Below are 19629 nucleotides of genomic sequence, written 5' to 3'. Positions count from 1 at the left end.
TTCAATACCTGAAAATGTGGACTGCGGTGCTTGAAAATACCCATGTAATGATTCATAAAGGGCATGTGCTGTGTTAAGGTCTTGATCAAGTGACTGTAACGAAGCACTAGTCTCTTGCAAGCGTTCTTGCATTCCGTTCACGAAATAGTAATTTCTTTCGTTTTCAATTAATTCATCTTCGAAACTAGTCCGTACACCTAATTACGACACTACCATTTGATCCATATTATTAGAGATCCCATCCAAAACTTGTTAGATAGTAGTAAGAAGCTCGAGCAGATCGCCTAGTGTTCGATAGCCTTTTCAAAAATGAAAGTTTTGAACCTCTATATTTCAGTGCTCTCGTTAAAAGGCCCCATCGATAAGTAGAGGTGAAAAAGATATATAGAGGCTTACAACAAAATCGAAAAAATAGATGCTTCCATACAACATTTTGCAGCACATTTGGCAACTAAATTCAATGAATGTGTAAAGCAGTATATCTTCTTAATTCATGCTTATAAGCTGCAGTACTTTCCGCTCTTGTTGCTGACATTGTTAACTAATTCTGATTTTAATTCTGTCTGGGCGCGGGGCCCGTAACATTTGTTACTTCTGATACATGGTTAATCCGGCACTGCTTTCTTCAATAATTTATAGAAGTTAAATAGCCATCAGAACCTACATGCGCTACAATACATCCTTTTACGAAACGACAGGATAGAGAAAAATATAGTAACTAAACTTTCTCATATAGAAATACATATCTTAGAATTGTTTTTTGTGTTTTTTTAATTATGGAAGCTGAGCATCTTAGAGGAAGTAGTGCATTTATAATAAAATGTAAAGAGAATTTTCAATTTCTCTGGAACGTTATTCCGTGGTTTCTAGCGGAAATTTCTATATTTAGGTAATTTTCTATTGGCAATAAGAAAACTATTGGCAATAAATATAAATATAAAATATGGCAACACTAGTTACTAAGAATATTTTTTATTATAATCTTAATAATATTGCTACCTTTACAATTATATAAATAAAACTGTTCTTGTATCCTAGCGCCTTTTTTTAGGAGCGTTGGGGTATGATTCGCTGAGTTCTCGCAGAAAGTTGTATTTCGCTTAGCATATCTTTAACCTATTCAAGGGTGTTGTCGATAATCTAACTATTTTCAAAAAATCCAGTTTTAGGTTCCGGAACGTCTTCGAGAATTATAATTGCGTCATCTTTTGATGCTCGTAAAGGCTAATTTGTCCGCACTAGCCGACACGCTTATGACTGTCGCTATTCGGCTCCTTAATATGCTGGCATTGCACATTGCTCTGTTTTATATAATCTACAAAGAGCTGATCCAGTTCGTATCATTTAATTTTAATATTTTTTATTGTTTCTTTCTATGTATTATTTTTTTATATCTTTTTGTGTATTTAAATAATACTATGTATTGCTTTTTGCTCATTGTGATGCATTAGGAGTAACCTGTTAGGTAACCATTGTCGTAATTTAATTGAAATGAATAAATAAAAATAAATAAAGTAATTAATAAATAGATTTTTTAATATATTCATTTATTTTTCTGAAATAATAATTTTGTATTAATTTTTTAATAAAATTAACCTTTGAATAATAATGTATAAATATAAAACATTTCATAAAATATATTTTAAATAAATAAAAAAAGTTTGACATAGTTTTAATATAGCCGAAAACTTCAACGTTGTAGCCAAAAGTAACAATTTAAAAAAGTGAGAAAAGTTTATTCACCTGTGTCAAAGTTTCCAAGTAACTTCTATTGAATGAAAAACGTTAATATATATTTAACGAAACTTTTAGAATTAAATTTGCACTCGCGAGCTCTGTAAAATTGACTTATAAAACAAAAAAAGTCAAGCTTTCTTCTTGAAAATGGAAGAAAGCTCAGCTTTGCTCTCGAGACGCCGTAGATCTTCAAGTTCAGGAAGTGGATCAGATAGTAGATGGTCAGATGATTCCACCAGCTCGTATTATTCAGATTCTGATAGGTATTTTATTGGTGTATTACAAAAATTGCGTTAATCATTGCAATTTATCATTACTTATATTATCTTAAAGCTATGTTCCGGAATGGGATTCTCGTATACAAGACGACGGTGAGCTAGTATATATTGTTTGCAAAACGGAAATGCCGCAAGCTGATTCGGTCGGCATTTTAACAAAGTCCGAAGGAAACAATCAACTTTTGGAAAGAGGAGGGTTCACCAGACAGTCAGTTCGGCGAAGTTCTAAAGGTTTATTATTTTAGATAATTATATGTTACAATGAGAAAAATTCTGTTTAAGTTTATTTTCATTTTAACAGGTTTATGGTTAAAAATTTTGAAGCGACGAAATAGTGCTCGAGTAAAAAATAATCTGCATCAACGAAAGCACCAAAATGTACAAAGTAATGATAATAAAGTTACTTTCAGTGAAGATCAAGATGGCGAGCTTAAGGAAGTAGCTTTAGAGGTATTTATAATTTCTTAGTATTAAAACATTATTTTTGTATCCATACATTCACTAACTATACAAATGATACAAATAGAGGATTTTGTGAAAAAATATAATATTGTAAAATGAGTTTATAGCAATTTTTATACAAAAAAAATATTTATATGATCTAAAACGAAATCATAGTTATATTATCTTTGTGACAAAAAAGTGCAAAACCGTTGGATAGTAATATTATTTGTTATAGGTTGATTTTACAAACAAGATAAGATTCGGACCGAAAATAAATCATCTAGAAGTGTATTTTGGAATCACAACGAGCACATTCGGAGACGGTAAACGGTTGATGGTGTCCGGCATCTTACCGGATAGTATAGCAGCAAATGAAAAGCAAATCAAAATTGGCGATTGGTTAAAAGAGATTGACAATAAAATGGTCAATGATGATAATATCGAACAAATCTTAAACAACTATTCCGGTTTGAGGATCATTAAAGTAATATTGCAAAGAGTCGCCGGGACTGAGGTGAAAAGCGAAGACGTAAAGAGTAACAATCTATTACGTTCAGACCTCATCAGGCATTTGACAGACGATTTGAACGAACACGAATTGGTTCTCAATCAAGTATTGAGAGATTTACCCGTTTCCGTTATTTATTTAGCAACTGAAGGTCTGACTGAATGCGCTCCTGAAAACGAAGGGGTATTATATTGCTATCCCCGCCCTGAAAAACACAATTTTTTATGTTCGGCTCGCGGGACGTTCATTACACTGAACCATTTGATACCTGAGGTATTAAAAAATACTCTACCGACTTCCTGTACGTTGATCGTCAAAGATTGTTTGGTTAATGTTATATATACGTGTAAAAACACAGAGTTACTCTTACTGGCTTTGCCTGATAAAAAATGCAATTTGTTCGAACTCTCTCTCATTAATTCGGAACTGGTTAGCGTGTTAGAGTTTTGCTTTAAGAGTCTAAACGAATGTTTCACTAACGTGGCAAATGTTGCAAAACTGGATCATCTGTTTTCGAGGTTTTTTTCGCAGATATTGACATGTGGATACGGATGGTATAATCAGAAGAGCACGAGGATTGAAAATATAGTTAATTCCTGCGATTTACCAGTAGATCCATTGTTTGAACAGTGTCTTCCTATAGTTCAAACCGTGCACTTGCCATGGGAGGCTCGCCTTCAGATCGACGATGCGTTGACGGAGTTGGATGCTACTTATATACCTAAAACGGTAATTTATGTATTAAATATTGCGTTCGTATCTAGATAATCATTGATATCACATATTATAGTAGATGGATTCTGGGAACTTACTAATTTTTGACATCAGTGTACTTGATAAGCTTGTGTTGATAACTGATAAGTCCCAATGGTCAGTCGCTGAAATCATTACTATGCATGCTAATAAACATTATATATCAGGGTGACCATTTTCTAAGCCCACCAGTCTAGGACAAAAATTAGAAAAATATAATTATGAACAGAAATACCAATTAAAAATAAATAAAAAATACCGTATCCGTTTCACGGTGTACATCTTACCGTGCGACCTTTTTACCATATGGACATTTTACTATGCGACCTTCTTACCATGGGGACTTTTTATAGTGTGACCTTTTTACCGTGTGGGTAATATTTCGTGAGAAAATTCACCCAAAAATCTAATCTTCACAATTTTTAATCTTAATAGCTAATTATGAAATTTTCTGTCAATATATTTTACTATTTAAAAATATCTATTAGTATGAGTTTGAAATATATAAAAAATTAAATACTATTTCTCATATCCAAGAGTTTGATCGTTACATTATTTCGAATGCTTACATGCTATTTCTGCATGACATTATTTGTATATGACAGGTGGAAAAGAAAGTGGTAGGTGGAAATGAGTGAATTTTTTTCACGAAATATTGCCCATACTGTAAGAAGGTTATTATTAAGAAGGTTATTAGTAAGAAGGATGATAAATTATTTTTTAAAAGTTAAGCATCTCTAACAAAATAAATTAAAAAAGTGTCACCCTATTTTTTCTTACGCTACTGTTAAACTAATCTCTAAAGATAAAAATTGATATTTCTGACTATTTTGTAGATTTATTATTTTTTATGTTAAGCAAAATAAAAGTAAGTTTAATTTATAATTAATTTAGCATCATGATGTAGAAGCTCAGGATATATTCCACATTGTCGGCTCTTGCTTATATTACTCTGGACATTTATTGACGTCGCATCTATTGCAAGTCGACCTAATGGAGATTCACTCGTTTCTAAGATTACACGGTTTCTTGAGCATTTCGTGTGAAGAAAATCTACAAAATCTCATCATTTGGAAAGAAGTTTATTTTGACAGTAATAAAAATACAAATTTAGAAAATGAAACGTCTGACAGTTATAAGTGAGTCACTTTCTATTGTATCAAATAAATTTACATATTATTTAGTTAAAATTGAAAGTTTAAATTGCAAATTGTTTAGTTAAAATTTGATGTAAATATTAGCCACTAAGCTAAATAAATAAATATTATAAACATAACATTTATAGATTACATACTCCAAATTGTCGAACATTTTTGGTGATCGTCGGCAAAGGACATTTATTATTAGTTGCCATCCTAAGAGGAATGCAAGTTAGTATTGTTATTTGCTATTAAAAGTTTGTGGCATACATTTTTGGACAACAAATTTTTTTTTAGACATCAAAAAATGTTCCTCCTTCGCCGTATTTCATAGAAGAATGTGAGAGCACTATAGATTTACTGATAGAAGTTGGTTTAGATAACTTTTTACAAAGATGGTTTTATTCCAATCTACAACCGCAAGTAATGCTATGTCCAGAAGAGTATCTATCATCTGGTAAAAATAAAGAACACGCAGGTATATATCATTGCTTATATTTTTTTTATATAATTATATAGTTATACATTATTTATTCACAATTTAGGTGGCTTCGCTGGATTTGGTAAGAAACCGTCACCAGCTAAAAGATCTACAGACGTTCAATCCATTCTTAAAAAAAGACAACCCAACAGCGATTCAAGTAATAATTTGACAAACGTTGAAAGCCAGTTGAATAATTCAAACTCGAGTCAGTCTCAGTCTAGTATCACCGGTAGCGGGCAATGGACTAAAGGACAACAGAATAGCACGCGCTCCTCTTCTTATTTATCAGACGATTCTGATAGTGAGAATACCAGGTATTGATAAGCTAGTTAATAGTTAATTGGATTTGAATTAAAAAATGCTTATATTGTATATTTCAGCGAGATAAGCGAGGAGAGGATTCAGGGTAGACGCGTAGCGAGGGAAAAGGAAAATCGAGCGAGCAGAAATTCACTCTCGTCAGATTCATGTGCTGAATGGGACGGATGTGAAGTAGTTTAATTTTCACTTTTATAATATAATTTTGACCCATGAAACACGAGGTAGTAACAGTTGAGGGTAATAGAATAGGTCGTTTTTTGTCTGGTATCAATCGCAAGGATTACATAGACTAAAGGAGACTAAAGTACCTGTCCATATCTCCCTTGCCGCTTCATTAGGATGAAACCGTAATCTGCCAAGATTTATCTATTTGAAACCTCTTCTTCCATTGCCCATACACAAATATCTTAATGAAGCACCTTGTTTGTCAATAACCATTGAACACCTATGATGTATTTCAATGTTTTTTATTGCAATTTTTGGATTATTTCGATGTTTTTGTTACTACTTTTGTGTACCAATGTTTTGAAAAACGTTGATTTTGTTAATAAAATATCTATTATTAAAGGAGTTATTAATTTATAATTTTAGGCTACAAGTCAATTAAGCGGCAGTTATGAATTTGCCGATCTGAGTCAATCTCTTTTGCAAAAAATTGGAATATCACTACCTACTAAGTATGAATAATGTAATTTCGTAAATTTGAATGTAATTATTAGATTCAATCATATTTATTATCTACATTTTAGAGCAACCGCTGGTGAAGAAAACGTTTGCTTCCACTTCTTGCGTCTTGAGAATGAACTGGGAATTTTACTAGCGCCGACAGTGAACGTTCAAAAGCAGAGCGATAGTGAATTATATAAGCACGTATTGACAAATTTCAGGAAAGCGAGTCAAAAAATACACACTTTACTGCAAAACACGTTGAGGTAATCAAATTTCAATAAAACATACAATTTGTTCACGGTAGTTTTATATTTAATAACACCGAATACAATATTATGTATTAAATGACAATATAGCAGTCATGATTAAATCACACATAGATATCAAAAAATCTTAATCTATTAGTACCAACCCAAAGGCTTTTAAAAAGCGTTTTTTTAAAGGTTTACCCTAAATTGTTACGTTTTTGACGTGTAAGTCGAATTAAAAATTAAAATGACTAAACCTTCATAAGGTTTTTTTTTATATTCGATTGAAAAAATAATAACGATATTTTAAATTTATCTCACGTTAGATTCAAAAGGATGCTGTCTCCTTCGAGTTCAGTTAATAAATCTTTGGTAGCTATAAAAGAGCATGGTATACTTTTTGAAGTACCCGTCAAATTGGTCAGTAAAATTGTGCAGACAAAAAAAAACGACGAATCGTTTAGTTATTGGGTAATTGGGTTAGTACAATTATATTATTACAACATAAAACATATTGAATACATAATACATTTATATAAGTTTATGATTTTCAGGAGACTATTCGAACATCCAAAATTTACGGAAGTTTACGTTTGCTGTCATGAATCAGTTCCTCAAAATATGGTAGAAGTTGCATTCAGATTAGCTTTTGTAACTTAATCAAAACATATATAAATTAAAAATAATATCAACACTATTCAGAATTTCATGCAGTTAATTATAAATTAACTTAAATATCTAATCTAAAAATAATAGTGAGTTTTTTTGAACATAATATATAGTTTAAAAAAATATAATAGTATAAATGTATCTTAGTATAATTATGAAGTGGTTATAGAACCGTCCGATCTTTAAGATATATTATGAATGAAGATTATTGAATACAGTTTTATAAAATGTTTGATTCGATACTTTTTAATTGAAAATTTATTTCAAATTGTCCCTGTCCCTCAATCCGATAAGAGAGACAACGACCGATCCATGGCACATCTTTGATCCGTAATGTCCTGCCCAGAACTGCGAGTCCTTGCCGCTGTGTTCAAAGAAAATGTATCTCACTCCAGGACCGTAGGACTTGAATGTATGTTTAACCTTTAAATAAATAATAAAATAATTAAGCTCGTGCTTTCGAATTGACACCTCTTCACGGCCATAAATCATTTTACACTATATAGATTTTAGAATTTGTGTAATCGTTACGATTACTTACTTCTTGCCATCCTTTTTGCCAATCCGAAAGTTTTGCCGGAAATATAAAAGCGTCGATTTCTTCCTGATCCTCGTTTAGAAGCTGCACTTTCAATTCGTATCTGGAATTACAATCCCATCTAGCTGCATATCTGTTGATTAACAATCGCATGAATAATCTTAAAAGTATAAATACTAGTTAAAAATATTGAAAACAATTACCTTTCCGAAACTATTATATCCGGAATGTATTCATCCAACATTGCTGGATTCACTCCTTCTTTAACCAAATCTATCGATTGATATTTTCGATTCAGAGTGTAGGATGTCACAAATGCTGTATTGGGAATATTTTGAACCTGGTCCAGCACCTGCATAACGCCTATTGGTGGTTTTTCTACGTACCAATGGTCTCCGCCTAAATAAGTTACAATATATGTTCAAAACTCGGAATCAGATACAATAACATTCAATTTTATAAGTAAGAATCGAATAAGTTAAATTGTTGTAATTTTAATATTAATCTAATCTAAAAGTGGCGGTGCATCAATGCAAGCTATGGAAGCGTTGCTTCCTATATTATATAAATATAGTAAATTTGTGATTGATGAACATTTCACTTTAGTTTAAGTAATTAAATCGAGAATCATAAAAATAATTAAGATATAGACTACTATAATTGAACATACTAATATATTTTTCTTGTAACATAATAGTGCAGCTGGAAATAACATTCAGTGCAATAAGGTGCTAGTTTTATAGTTTTATTTTTGGCTTTTTTCCTCCCATGACTAGTAACAACCTTGGCGTTAACTTTTTGTCATCTTGACTGGTTCTTTCTTTTTCAAGCGTCTCAGTCTTGAAGCAGAAGCGGTTTATGCTTGATTTATTTCATTATAAAGATAATGAATGATTTCTTTCCCAAGTTAAATATTCTTAAGCGCACGTATCGCTTCTCGCTCACATACATCTGTATACGTAGACAATGCATTCACAAAATTATTGCAGTTCGAATTTTTGATGTATCAGTTAACAGCAAACCGTCTTTGGATTCGGTACACTCACAATTTTTCATAGAAACTTTTTAAAAATTGAAAATGAACTACCAATCTTCTTCTACATCATTAGAAAGTGATAGTATTGTTGGAACGAAACCAAAGAAAACTGACTTCCAACTTAACTATGATTTTGAATTTTTATTTTTTAAATGTAATTAATTGTATTTTAAAATATAAATTTTCTGTAAATATATTTTCTATGTAAGTAAATTTATATCTATTATATGTATGTAATCTGTATCAATATATAACAAAAATATTTTATTAATTTTTGAAATGTTTTTAATTGCATTTTTTAAATAATATATCATACGTGTGAAATTGTTAGCAATCTCTGCTAAATTCTCCAAAGTATGCCGATACACTGCGGTTTCCTGATAATAACCGTTATTGCAGCACAGGTAGAAACAAAAGCAACACACAATCGTATTTTTGTGTGATGTATACGACTTTATTTTTGTGACTGGGCTCTAGCATGCGTGAATGTATGTATGTAAAAATTGGATAGCGTGACTTTCCTTTCACTGGTCTAGCACAAGCAATATATAAAATAATGTGCCAATCTAAGAAGTTTCATACCTTGAATTTTAGTCACTCTCAACAACGGATAAAATGCGGCGAAGTCTCTTCTTTCATACTTAATATAATAACGAATCAGACGATTTGGGATTTTGACCGTACTGCAATTCAATTTCTTCTAATTGCAAAAAAATATGTTGACTATATATCCCGCATTGTCTCTTTACAATTGAAACATAGAACAAAATTGATCATGATATGATCAATACAACTGTCTGGAAATCTTTCCATAGCACACGAATACTTTTATGTAAAAGTATTAAGAGTCAAGGTTTTATTTCCAAGAAAACTTTTTTCAATTGCCAACATTCTTAAGAGTGTTTTAAAAATCTAATTGTCAATGTATATATATATTATTTTCTCAAAATTGTTTTATTATTTAAATAATCTGACTATTAATGTTACATTAATGAGTAAATTGAAAGAAAAAAATTCACTTAGAAGTAGATTTTTTTCTGGAGCTACTAACCAACACACCGCCACTTCTACATAATACTGAAAATAAATAGATAAAGAAATCGTTGGTCTAAAAATTTGCAGCAGAACATTTTATATTGCTAGTGAGACATGCAAATAAATCGTCAAACTTTAAGAATTTAAGTATAGATTCCGAAATTTTTTAAAGAGTTCTAATATAGCAATTAAAACATAGTGTATATGTATAAACATCTAATCCTTACCGTTATTCAAAATCTCCCAGTGCTTAAAATCTTCTTGTCCGCTTTCGTTCTTCAACAGATTTCTGTCGTATCCATCCTTCAACACCATGTCCCTGTATATAGTCCACGGGAGTGGTTGCTTAGTAGTGTGGAAAGTGGAGAACGAATCGAAGTGCTTCTTCTGTGCTTTCATCTTCCATACTTCCTTTATTATTTCGTTCCAATTTACGCACACGCGCACGCAACTTTTCATCAGCCATTCATTTTCGATATTGGACAGAATCAAAGTAAGCATCTCCTTCGGAATATAAATGTCTGTAAAGTAGAACCCATTGTCCGGTGGTATATATTCAGTGACTTCGGTGGCTTCGCTGCCGCTGGGACACTCATTATACCTCTTTCTATGTAACAAAAACATAAATATTGGTTAGAAAAAGATAATGTAACAGTATAAATTGTTTATAACTAGGTTGAAGATTATGTAAATAGAAATAATAAATAAATATATAATATATGTAGGTATATATACGGAATAAATCATACATGTTTAAAAGAAAATCTGCAGTATCCTTAACTACTGTTTGACCCATTTTTTCAGCAACTAAAAAAATAAAACATCCAATATGTCATACATATAATTTTAAGACAAATAAAAGCCAAGCAAAATAAATAATAGTGTGATATCTCTGTGAATGTGTAAATTTTGAAGTTTTATACATTATATGTATGCAGTGGTGTTATAGTACGCAGTACATCAACAGGTTAGGAACACTGAGATGTTAGATATTGTTAAATCACGAGGTAAGATTAATTTATTATTATTCTTATGTAATATTTTGAGATTATATTGAACTCAGTTATGAATAACTATTAAATTATTTTCAAATGTGTCATCATTAACTACTTTTGGATCAATTAATTTGACATTTTTTGATACAAAAAAATCAACAATGTCCAGCGTGACTTATTCCACATAATTACATTTTTTTACCATAAGCTGCAGTTGCTATTTCTCATATTGAAAGATAATTATAAATTATTAAGTTAATATTCAATATGAGCGTTGTGGACATTCAAAAAAGGGTTTCTTTTAATGAATAAAATATAAAAGTTTACAAAGATGTTTTATATGACTGACAAACTTGTTTACGATAAAAGTTTCTAGATTGTAAAATAATTTTAGCAGTGTTTATACCTGCAATTGACAGCAAGGAATATTTCCATCGCAGATTCGTTTTTTATGTGCACAGATGCTTTGTGGTACCTGTTGCTAGCATTACAATGAAGTGAATGAAGACTTAACCAAAAAGCATCAGCATTTCGATCCTTAGTCATGATATACATTTGATACATTTTCAATTGTTTTCTATAGATGCCGATGAATAATAAATTAAGGAGGAACGTTCAGTAAGAAAAATTAAGAGTATGATATCATTTGTGAAAATGTAACGAACGGTAGTGTTGAATAAGGAAATTGCGGAGCTTCTCTGGTCTTGGATTTCATTGGGACAGCTGAGTCGAGTCAATGAGTGTGTTCGCCGAAGCTAAATTCCTGTCATACGTGAGTTGAGCGTGCATGATAAAATAAGTAGTGATATGACATCCTTTATATGGATCTTTCGATAAAGCTTGGATGAATGGAATAGGCCAATTTATAATCGCTCCGCTCCGCCTCCGGTACATTTCTTAGTGTAAGCATAACTTCTAAGGCTGCCATTTGTGAGCGACCATTCAATATTTACAAAGGATACGTACAATAATAATAGTATTATTTCTAGGCGTGTCTCGAAGCTAATTGAATAGTATTCGCTTCAATAGTAGGTTTTTGGTTGCGTCAATAGGTATCCTTCTTGAAGTTGTACTCATGGTCTCGAGCACGTGTCTTGGAAGTGATGCTCAACAGGAGGCAAGGCTAAAGTCTGCTTTCAAAGAAGTCTGGAGTGAAGTCGTAGTTCAAGCGTCAAGGCATATTACATGGTTGTGTGTGCTCGCTGTATCCCCACCACATACATTAGTAGGGATCGGAAGGTTGCGGCCGTATATCTCGACGGGTACTAGGATCGCAACCATTGCTAGCGAGACTTCAGATGAGCGGGTCTCTTGACTTTTGTATCACGAGTCGCTACATTATGAAAAAAAAGGTTTAAAATTTTTTTATTTTGTGGTAATTGATGACTTTCAAAAGTCTGTATTCTAAAATTCCAATTTCATTTGTTTTGCTTAGCTAAACCTTTGTTGTCGTAGCTTTCTAGAGAGCTCATTGTTGGACTACTAACATTAATCACATTTTATTATGAGTAAATGATCTATTTTAATGTTCATCATCTATAGTTAAAGGTACGAGGTGTGATCAAAAAATACGGTGAGTGAATTTTTATAGCAGCAATTGCTGACGCTTCATCTATTTGAAGTAGTAAGTCCGATAGTCTAATCCGTTGAGATAGTCAGTGTCAAGTTTGAACAAGTTATGAGTTGTCAGCCCACTTCTAGAGCCGGAAGAGTGAGGTTGTGTTTACCGTGTCTGTCGCGCATCATGGATTTCGAACAACGCCTTAACATTAAGTTTTGTTTTAAATTACAAAAAAATGCTAAAGAAGCTCTTGAAATATTAAAATCAGTATATGGTGAAAATGTGGTGACTGAAGACTATTTACAAGCGGAAATGAGTCAGTTGAAGAAGAGCAATGGTCTCGTACGGATCTGTGCAAAGTATTTTAACCGATAATTTGCAAATGAGACGAGTTAGTGCGAAATTTGTTTCCAGACTTTTGATTGACGAATAGAAGGAATATCGTGTGTCAGTTTGCACAGAATTGAAGGATCGTCTTGATGGTCAAAATTATAACTGGAGATGAAAGTTGGGCGTATGTATGGCTATGACCTTGAGACGAAAATGCAGGGTTTTCAATGGAAGACGAGTGGCTCTCCTCGCCCTAAGAAGGCACGTCAATCAAAGTCGAACTTTAACTTCATGTTAATTGTTTTTTCGATAGTGAGGTCATAGTGCTATCAGAGTTTGTTCCAAGGAAAACGATTGCATTAACTCCGAATATTACAAGGGCGTACTGCAACGTTTGCGAAACGATGTACGGATAGAGACCAGAAAAATGGGCCAATGGCTTCTTCCTTCATCACGACAATACGCCGTGCCACACCTCGCTTCTGAACCGCGAATTTTTGACCGAAAAAAAGGTTCCTGTCTGTCCAAATCTATCTCACTCTCCGGATTTAGCATCATGCGACTTCTGGCTCTTCCCAAAAATAAAAACCTTGCTAAAAGGAAAACGTTTGGCCACCATTATCGACATTGAGAGGACCACGACGAAGCAACTGAAAGCCCTTCCGAAAGAAGCCTTCCAGAAATGCTTGCAATCATGGAATCAACGTTGGGATAAGTGCATCGCTAACCAATGAGAGTACTATGAAGAAGATTAATTCAAATTTGATGTAAGCTTATTACTTTGTTCATAATAAAATTATTCACTGTATTTTTTGATCACAATTCGTATATGTAGGTACATAATGTTGGAGCAGAGGTTTTACATAAATTATAAATTTAATATATTTAAATAAAGTAATAAATATAAAGATTTTGAATAAAAAACTAAATGCATACATTTCGATTCAATGTATAAATGTGATATAAGATTTCTTCCTGCATTTAAAGATAATTTATTAATTTAAACGTAGACGAGTAAAAAAATATCACTATTTATTAAAAACAATTGTTAAGCCCTTGCCATCATATGGTCTTATAGTCCATTTAATTTCAGCAGTCAGTGCATAATAAAATAGTTAAGCATCTGATCAAAATTTGCTCTTAAATTTATGCCCTGTGTTTGGTTGGTCTCCTTGTGGGAAGAACTATTATGTGTAAGTACATAGGGCGTTATTGGTCTGTAGGGTACTAGTCGATTTTATATTGGCTACTGCTGCAATTGCACACATACTAAAACAATTGGGCACGTGCGCAAGTTGTGTTAACACTCGAGTGACATGTCTTTTTCGCACCTAACCTGTATAAATTTTAAAACGTTTTTATGTAGAAAAACGTTATTTTGATAAATAAATATTATACTTTCTAAAATTTAAACAAACTAGATGCGAAAGAGCGGAATAGAGCGAGCGTTGGTCAGAACCTAAACACCCCATATATTTAAAAAATTACACTCATTTATAATTGTATATAAATAAAAAAAATGTATGAACAAATCAATAAATATTTTTTTAGAATAAATTTGAAATACTAAAAAATTAATTTATTAATTATTTTATTTAAACCAAATCTTGGTACTTGTTTATTATCACGTTGCCACACTCAAATTTAACTGTTGCGAAATTTCTATTTACTGTTCCAACCCAAACCTAACCTAAACAAATTAACCATTATGTCGTTATTATATTCGTTTAGGTTAGATTTGGGTTAGACAGCAAATGAACGTTTCGCAATTGTTAAATTTGAGCGTGGCGCCATGATAATAAACAAGTACCAAAGAAAACCAATGGATTTCGTCAATTAATCAAAATATTAAGTATTTTTGTAAATATTTTTTTCAACTAGAAAAAACAAATTTTAATTTTGATCTTATGCGACCCACAGATTGAAAACCACTGATAAAATAATTTTAGCACACATACCAATACAAGCCCAAGCATTTGATAAAATTTTGTTTTTTTTATTCAAAAGTTTTCATATTTTGTTGCCTAAGTCCTCGCGAGACTGCCATTTTCACTCAAACAATGAATAAATGCTCCGTTGGTCAGTCGAATTTGACGTCATTGGTAAGACGACTTTTGCGCATGCGCCAAATTGATGTGTGCTTGTATACGTGTGCAAGCGCAGTGGTGGCCGGTATAAAATCGACCAGTACTGTTTGTTGTTCACGAGATTATATTATTGCCCATTTCACTATTTTTATAGATTCTTGAGAAAAAATGGTGTATTATTAAAACCCGGAGGTACTAGATTTAGCGATAGATATAAAAGTTGTAGGCATAAAATGTGAACATGATCATGAAAATTATCCGACTGATTATTTGTAATCAGTTTAAAGAAAATTAAATTATCGAGTCAATTGCAATGTATAAATTTTAATATTTTTTTTCGTAGCTGCATCATTAGTTGTAACTATAAAGTCTGGTTAAGTAATATTGGAAAATTTAATTGTTTTTAAAAATTAGCTATGACAAATAATTTAAATTACATTTGGTTTGAATTATGTGTAATTGCTTTCTCTTTACAGTACAAGATGTGGTAGTCACATGTACAGTAAATAATATAAAAATACACCATTCGCATAGAAGTGTATTTGACGAGAAACAAAGCAAACATATTTATATATATTTTATCCAAAATAAAGGGATTAAAAAACTAACACCCAGAAATAATTTCAATAGAAAAGCAGTGTATTTACTGATTAAATAGTATTTCGGAAAACGGCTGCGTAATAAACAAAATACCTCTTACTATATAATAATACTGTTTTCTCTTGGACCGGTGCACCGTAGCAAGTACAGTTCACCAGTGCAATAATAAAGGATCCGCTGCCTGTGATGTATTAATGTCACGGAAGCAATCAATTGGAATATCTATGCAAAACTATGGCGCAGACATATAATTGGCCTATGATCTTTGCAGTCAAATATATAGATAAATCTAAAACACAAAGACTTAGTTTGATTGTCGATTTTGAGTCTTATAGTTGAATAAATTCAAGCGATATTCAACCTTATATTATATGAAATAACCATACTATAAGGACCATAAGTTTGCAGAACGTATAGGTGACTAACACATATTGGCGATTTTCGAGATTAAATTTATAAACAGCTTTGTGGGATTTTTAAGCTCTTCTCATAACAATAACTCTTTGTATCCGATACTATTATAGAACACTTAGGTCAGATATTTTTAGATTTAAACGTCTGTGAAGATTTTCCATACAATTTTAAAATTCAATAATATATTGTACGATTAGTAATATAATGTTGTTTTATTGTTACAATAAATGTAAATTATGGCGATCAATACAACGGCATGCTGGACAGGGTCGCCAATTGCAGAGCGAAGTATAATATATATTTAAAACCAAACCAGAAAAGATGTTACTTTTTAAATACATATATAAAATTGACATATGTGAGCTGTGTTCTGAGTGAGCGTTACTTATATATGTCCAGTGATTACACTACATTTGTAGCTCTGAGCCCGAGAAAATGGCGGCCGTGACAGTTGGCCACCCTGTTTAGGATTTAATGGAAAATTCGCAATAAATAACAAACGAAACAATTGTTGCGCATATCCAAATCAGATGTTGTGTGTAGTATAAATAATAATGATCACATCGCTTCCATTCCGCGCATAACATTTCAGTAATAAAGTAATATTGCACAAAATCGATATGAGTCACTCAGTCAACATGGCGGCGAATTATAACACAATTTGACGCATACATAACATATATTTACGTAAAAAGACAACACTTAATCGACATGCACAGGAAGATGAACGTGCTAACATGGAGCAAGCTCAGGTTTAATGCATATTGCAATACTTACTTCTTAATCATACTCGCCATCGCTGAAACGAACGTCACACTGACACCTACCGGCGAGTTTGCCAGTCGTAAAAAATTTTCGATTGAAATATAATAAAGAGTAATAAATATATAATAAAGTTATATTAATCAAATAACTTATAAAACGTAAGGTGTTAAAAAATCACAACCGAATCACTCAAATGACGATCTGCAACTGATGTTTTTTAAAAATTTAAAATGCATCTGGTCAGAGATTATTTAGTATCCCCTTAACATTTAAGAAAAGGAAATTAAAATTTATGAAACAAAAATATGATATGCACGCACAGATTAGAGAATATCTGTTCTGTGTATGCCCGTGATGCGTTTGCTCTTGTGTTTTTGCGACTGTTTTGTAATATGAGCTGTTCAATTCTCTTGTGTAAAAAAGGGCTGCCAAGGTTCATCAGTTTCTAGAATTATACACATATATATCATTTTATTTTCTTCTTTATTCCACTCTTGTGTATTTAACAAAAACGAGGAATATAAATTTTTTTTTACAAAATTATTTAGATTTACACGAAATACGAGAAAAATTAATTTTATTACTTATTTAAAACCGAACTTTTTAAAATTTTTAAGGAAGAAGACATACATATATTATCATTCTAAGTTTTAAATTTATACGTGCATTGTTTAGTTACTATAATGAGAAGAACCATCAATGTTCAGTTCATTGATTTTTGGAAAACAGTTCTTCATGCAAAATGTTTGGACATTTGATGTTTTTCTAAAAGAAGTGACATTTTTGCCTTATTTTTTGTAACAATGGTAGTTTTACGATTTTTTCCTTAACGGAGCTTACAAAAAAATCCCAGCAACTTGAAATTTATCGTGTTTATGCTACCCCATAAGTTAAAAATAACCACTTTAGCAGCGTATTTTTGGTTGCTAATATATTATTATAAAATGACGATTCACTTGTTATAGTTACTAAGTTACATTAGCAGTTTGACTTGAGCTTTAAAGCGTTTATATTGTACGTTAGCAAAAACTGTTTTTAAGGGCGTATTTTTGATTTTTGTAAGTAAAACGTTAATTCACTTAATAATTTAAGATATATTAGCACTTTACTTAACAATTGTTAATCAAGATATTTACAGCGTTAATATTAGTTAATAGGTTCGGTAATTTCGATTGCATATTTGTGTTTGTGAAACAACAATTTGCTTGTATTTTTTTAGGTTACTGAGTTACATTAGTAGTTTGATTAGCAATCGTAAGAAAAATACATTTACTGTTTAATTTTTATCACAAATTATGTTTGTAGAGCAAAAATATACTTGTATATTCGTTATCGTAAGGTGACCAAACGTCCACCTTTGAGGGGGATGGCCGTCAAAAAAAATGTCCTCCCTATGTCCTTCTTTGTCCACTTTGAATAAAATAATCAGAAATGACCCTTTTTTGAGCTCCCTTAACAATTTCTTCTCCTTTGTTCTCCTCAAAAAAAATTTGGAAATGACCTTTGAACAAAAAAATTCGATGTATGACTTTTTATAGTTCCCCGCAGCAATTTGTTCTCATAAAAATTTCCGAGTTGGCATTTAAATAAAAATTTTAAATTTTCAAAATTACCTTTTTTAGTTCCAGCATGAATATGTGTTCCTTAAACCTCTTAAAAAAAAACTGAGATGGTCTTTGAACAAAAATTTCCGAAATGACTATTTTTTTAACTCCTGTAACAATTTGTCATATTTTGTCTCCTCCTTCGAACAAAAGTTTCCGAGATGGCGTTTTTATTTTTAGTCCTTTGATATTTTCAAAATCTGGCTACCTTAGTTTACAGCGTTATTGTAGGTTATAAAGTTATTAAAATCCTTTATTGCGTACATTAAACTTCTAAGTATGGTTTGCAAAATTAAAATTGATATGTAGATTCGTTCGGGTGACTTAGTTGCTTTAGATATTTGATTTACAATTGTTAAACTTTGCGTTTTCATGTTTCTATTTTTACTAACATTATTTTGATTGCTAATTCAAGTTTGGAAAACTAAAATTTATTTGACGTGAAGTGACTAAGTTACATTGAAAGTTTGATTACAAATTGATTTGCGTTTTTTTTAGGTTTCAAACTTATCAAATTTCATTTTGTGTGCAATTCTAGATTTACTTGTAGATTGGTTGAGGTAACTAGGTATGTTAAATTAAAGTTTTTTTACAATTATTGCTAAACTTAGTTAATATGTGTTTGCATTAACTTTTTTTATGGGTTTTTGATTAAGTATCCATTAGCTTAATGTTCATTAGCAGTTTGATTTACAGTTATTAAAACTTGACATTTACCACTTTTATCTTAGTTAATAAGTTACCAATAATAATTTTATGTGTGTATTTTTGCTCGCTAATTATTGATATTTAAAAATATTGTAAAATAAGTCTACTTTTTTATATAAAGGGAGAGATGGTGTTGTATTATATGATGTAGTCTGAAATTAGCATATAAATAAAAAAAGCAAATTCGTTGAATTTTGCAAGCAGTAAATATTTTGCAACGTTTAATACTAATTATATTTATATGTAGCAGGGAAAATGTTAAATTGGATCACAAAATGCTCTTATTTTTTAATAATAAATATTAGTTTGATTGCCATCTTACGATAATATGAAGAATGTATATTTTTGTAAACAAACTAACTAAAAAAATAATAAGTAATTGCAAAATAAAAATTTAGTAACTCAAGGGTTATTATTAATTTTTGTATTTTAAATTTTTAATTGCCACATGCATTTCATAAAATATAGATTTTTATTAAATTTTTATTAAATATTTTTAATGACATCTATAAGTGAATGGAAAAATATAAAATTATTTCAATATTTGTCTATATGGTCTTCTGGAAAACAGATGTCGTTATCTATGTAGTACCGAATACATTGGTATGTAGTAAAATTACAAGTTCATTCTATATTGCAAAGTAAAAATAAATAAATGCATTAAAACCATAAAAACCTATTTTTAATTTAAAAAATCAAATATTAA

The 19629-nt window shown here is 31.1% G+C and overlaps 2 protein-coding genes across 12 annotated transcripts; one reads left to right on the top strand and one right to left on the bottom strand.

The window, feature by feature from the left end:
• Window positions 1–1695: 1695 nt before the first annotated feature.
• On the top strand, window positions 1696–7353 carry in (inturned planar cell polarity protein). 3 transcript variants are annotated; one of them, XM_088185312.1, is made up of 12 exons: window positions 1696–2000; window positions 2071–2246; window positions 2317–2465; window positions 2695–3696; window positions 4615–4859; window positions 5006–5090; window positions 5157–5337; window positions 5405–5657; window positions 5724–5835; window positions 6256–6341; window positions 6414–6596; window positions 6908–7353. In XM_088185312.1, the coding sequence occupies exons 1-12, from the start codon at window positions 1885–1887 to the stop codon at window positions 7239–7241; spliced, it is 2922 nt and encodes a 973-aa protein (XP_088041438.1). In that variant the 5' UTR covers window positions 1696–1884; the 3' UTR covers window positions 7242–7353. The 3 variants fall into 3 exon arrangements, 2 of the variants coding, with proteins under 2 accessions (XP_088041438.1, XP_088041437.1); XM_088185311.1 differs by lacking the exon at window positions 6908–7353 and having other exon boundaries at window positions 1699–1724; window positions 1813–2000; window positions 6414–6724; XR_015809483.1 differs by lacking the exon at window positions 6908–7353 and having other exon boundaries at window positions 5724–5830; window positions 6414–6629.
• LOC148234920 (F-box only protein 6-like) lies at window positions 6624–16664 on the bottom strand. 9 transcript variants are annotated; one of them, XM_088185316.1, is made up of 8 exons: window positions 16624–16664; window positions 11520–12187; window positions 11261–11431; window positions 10609–10666; window positions 10087–10466; window positions 7992–8187; window positions 7792–7921; window positions 6624–7673 (listed from the first exon to the last, which is right to left on the bottom strand). In XM_088185316.1, exons 4-8 carry the CDS (start codon window positions 10653–10655, stop codon window positions 7509–7511), a joined length of 918 nt encoding a protein of 305 aa, XP_088041442.1. In that variant the 5' UTR covers window positions 10656–10666; window positions 11261–11431; window positions 11520–12187; window positions 16624–16664; the 3' UTR covers window positions 6624–7508. The 9 variants fall into 9 exon arrangements, with proteins under 9 accessions (XP_088041442.1, XP_088041443.1, XP_088041445.1 ...); XM_088185317.1 differs by having other exon boundaries at window positions 11817–12187; XM_088185319.1 differs by having other exon boundaries at window positions 11261–11335; window positions 11821–12187.
• Between the last annotated feature and the right edge of the window lie 2965 nt (window positions 16665–19629).

Source organism: Plectrocnemia conspersa, unplaced genomic scaffold, assembly GCF_051122295.1.
Source record: "Plectrocnemia conspersa isolate PC_06_02 unplaced genomic scaffold, ASM5112229v1 ptg000005l, whole genome shotgun sequence".
Lineage (NCBI taxonomy): Eukaryota > Metazoa > Arthropoda > Insecta > Trichoptera > Polycentropodidae > Plectrocnemia > Plectrocnemia conspersa.
The sequence above is the reverse complement of the archived record's forward strand: the minus strand, read 5'-3'. Positions and strand labels throughout refer to the sequence as shown.

Excerpts from the sequence above, each read along its gene's own strand:
- in (XM_088185312.1), top strand. The coding sequence starts at position 1,885 with ATGGAAGAAAGCTCAGCTTTGCTCTCGAGACGCCGTAGATCTTCAAGT. Across the intron at positions 5,338-5,404 it reads TAAAAATAAAGAACACGCAG|GTGGCTTCGCTGGATTTGGT; the intron begins GTATATATCATT and ends TTCACAATTTAG. Across the intron at positions 6,597-6,907 it reads TTACTGCAAAACACGTTGAG|ATTCAAAAGGATGCTGTCTC; the intron begins GTAATCAAATTT and ends ATCTCACGTTAG.
- LOC148234920 (XM_088185313.1), bottom strand. The coding sequence starts at position 12,073 with ATGTGGTGGGGATACAGCGAGCACACACAACCAT. Across the intron at positions 10,467-10,608 it reads GCAGATTTTCTTTTAAACAT|AAAGAGGTATAATGAGTGTC; the intron begins GTATGATTTATT and ends TTTGTTACATAG. Across the intron at positions 8,188-10,086 it reads CTGGGAGATTTTGAATAACG|GCGGAGACCATTGGTACGTA; the intron begins GTAAGGATTAGA and ends TAACTTATTTAG.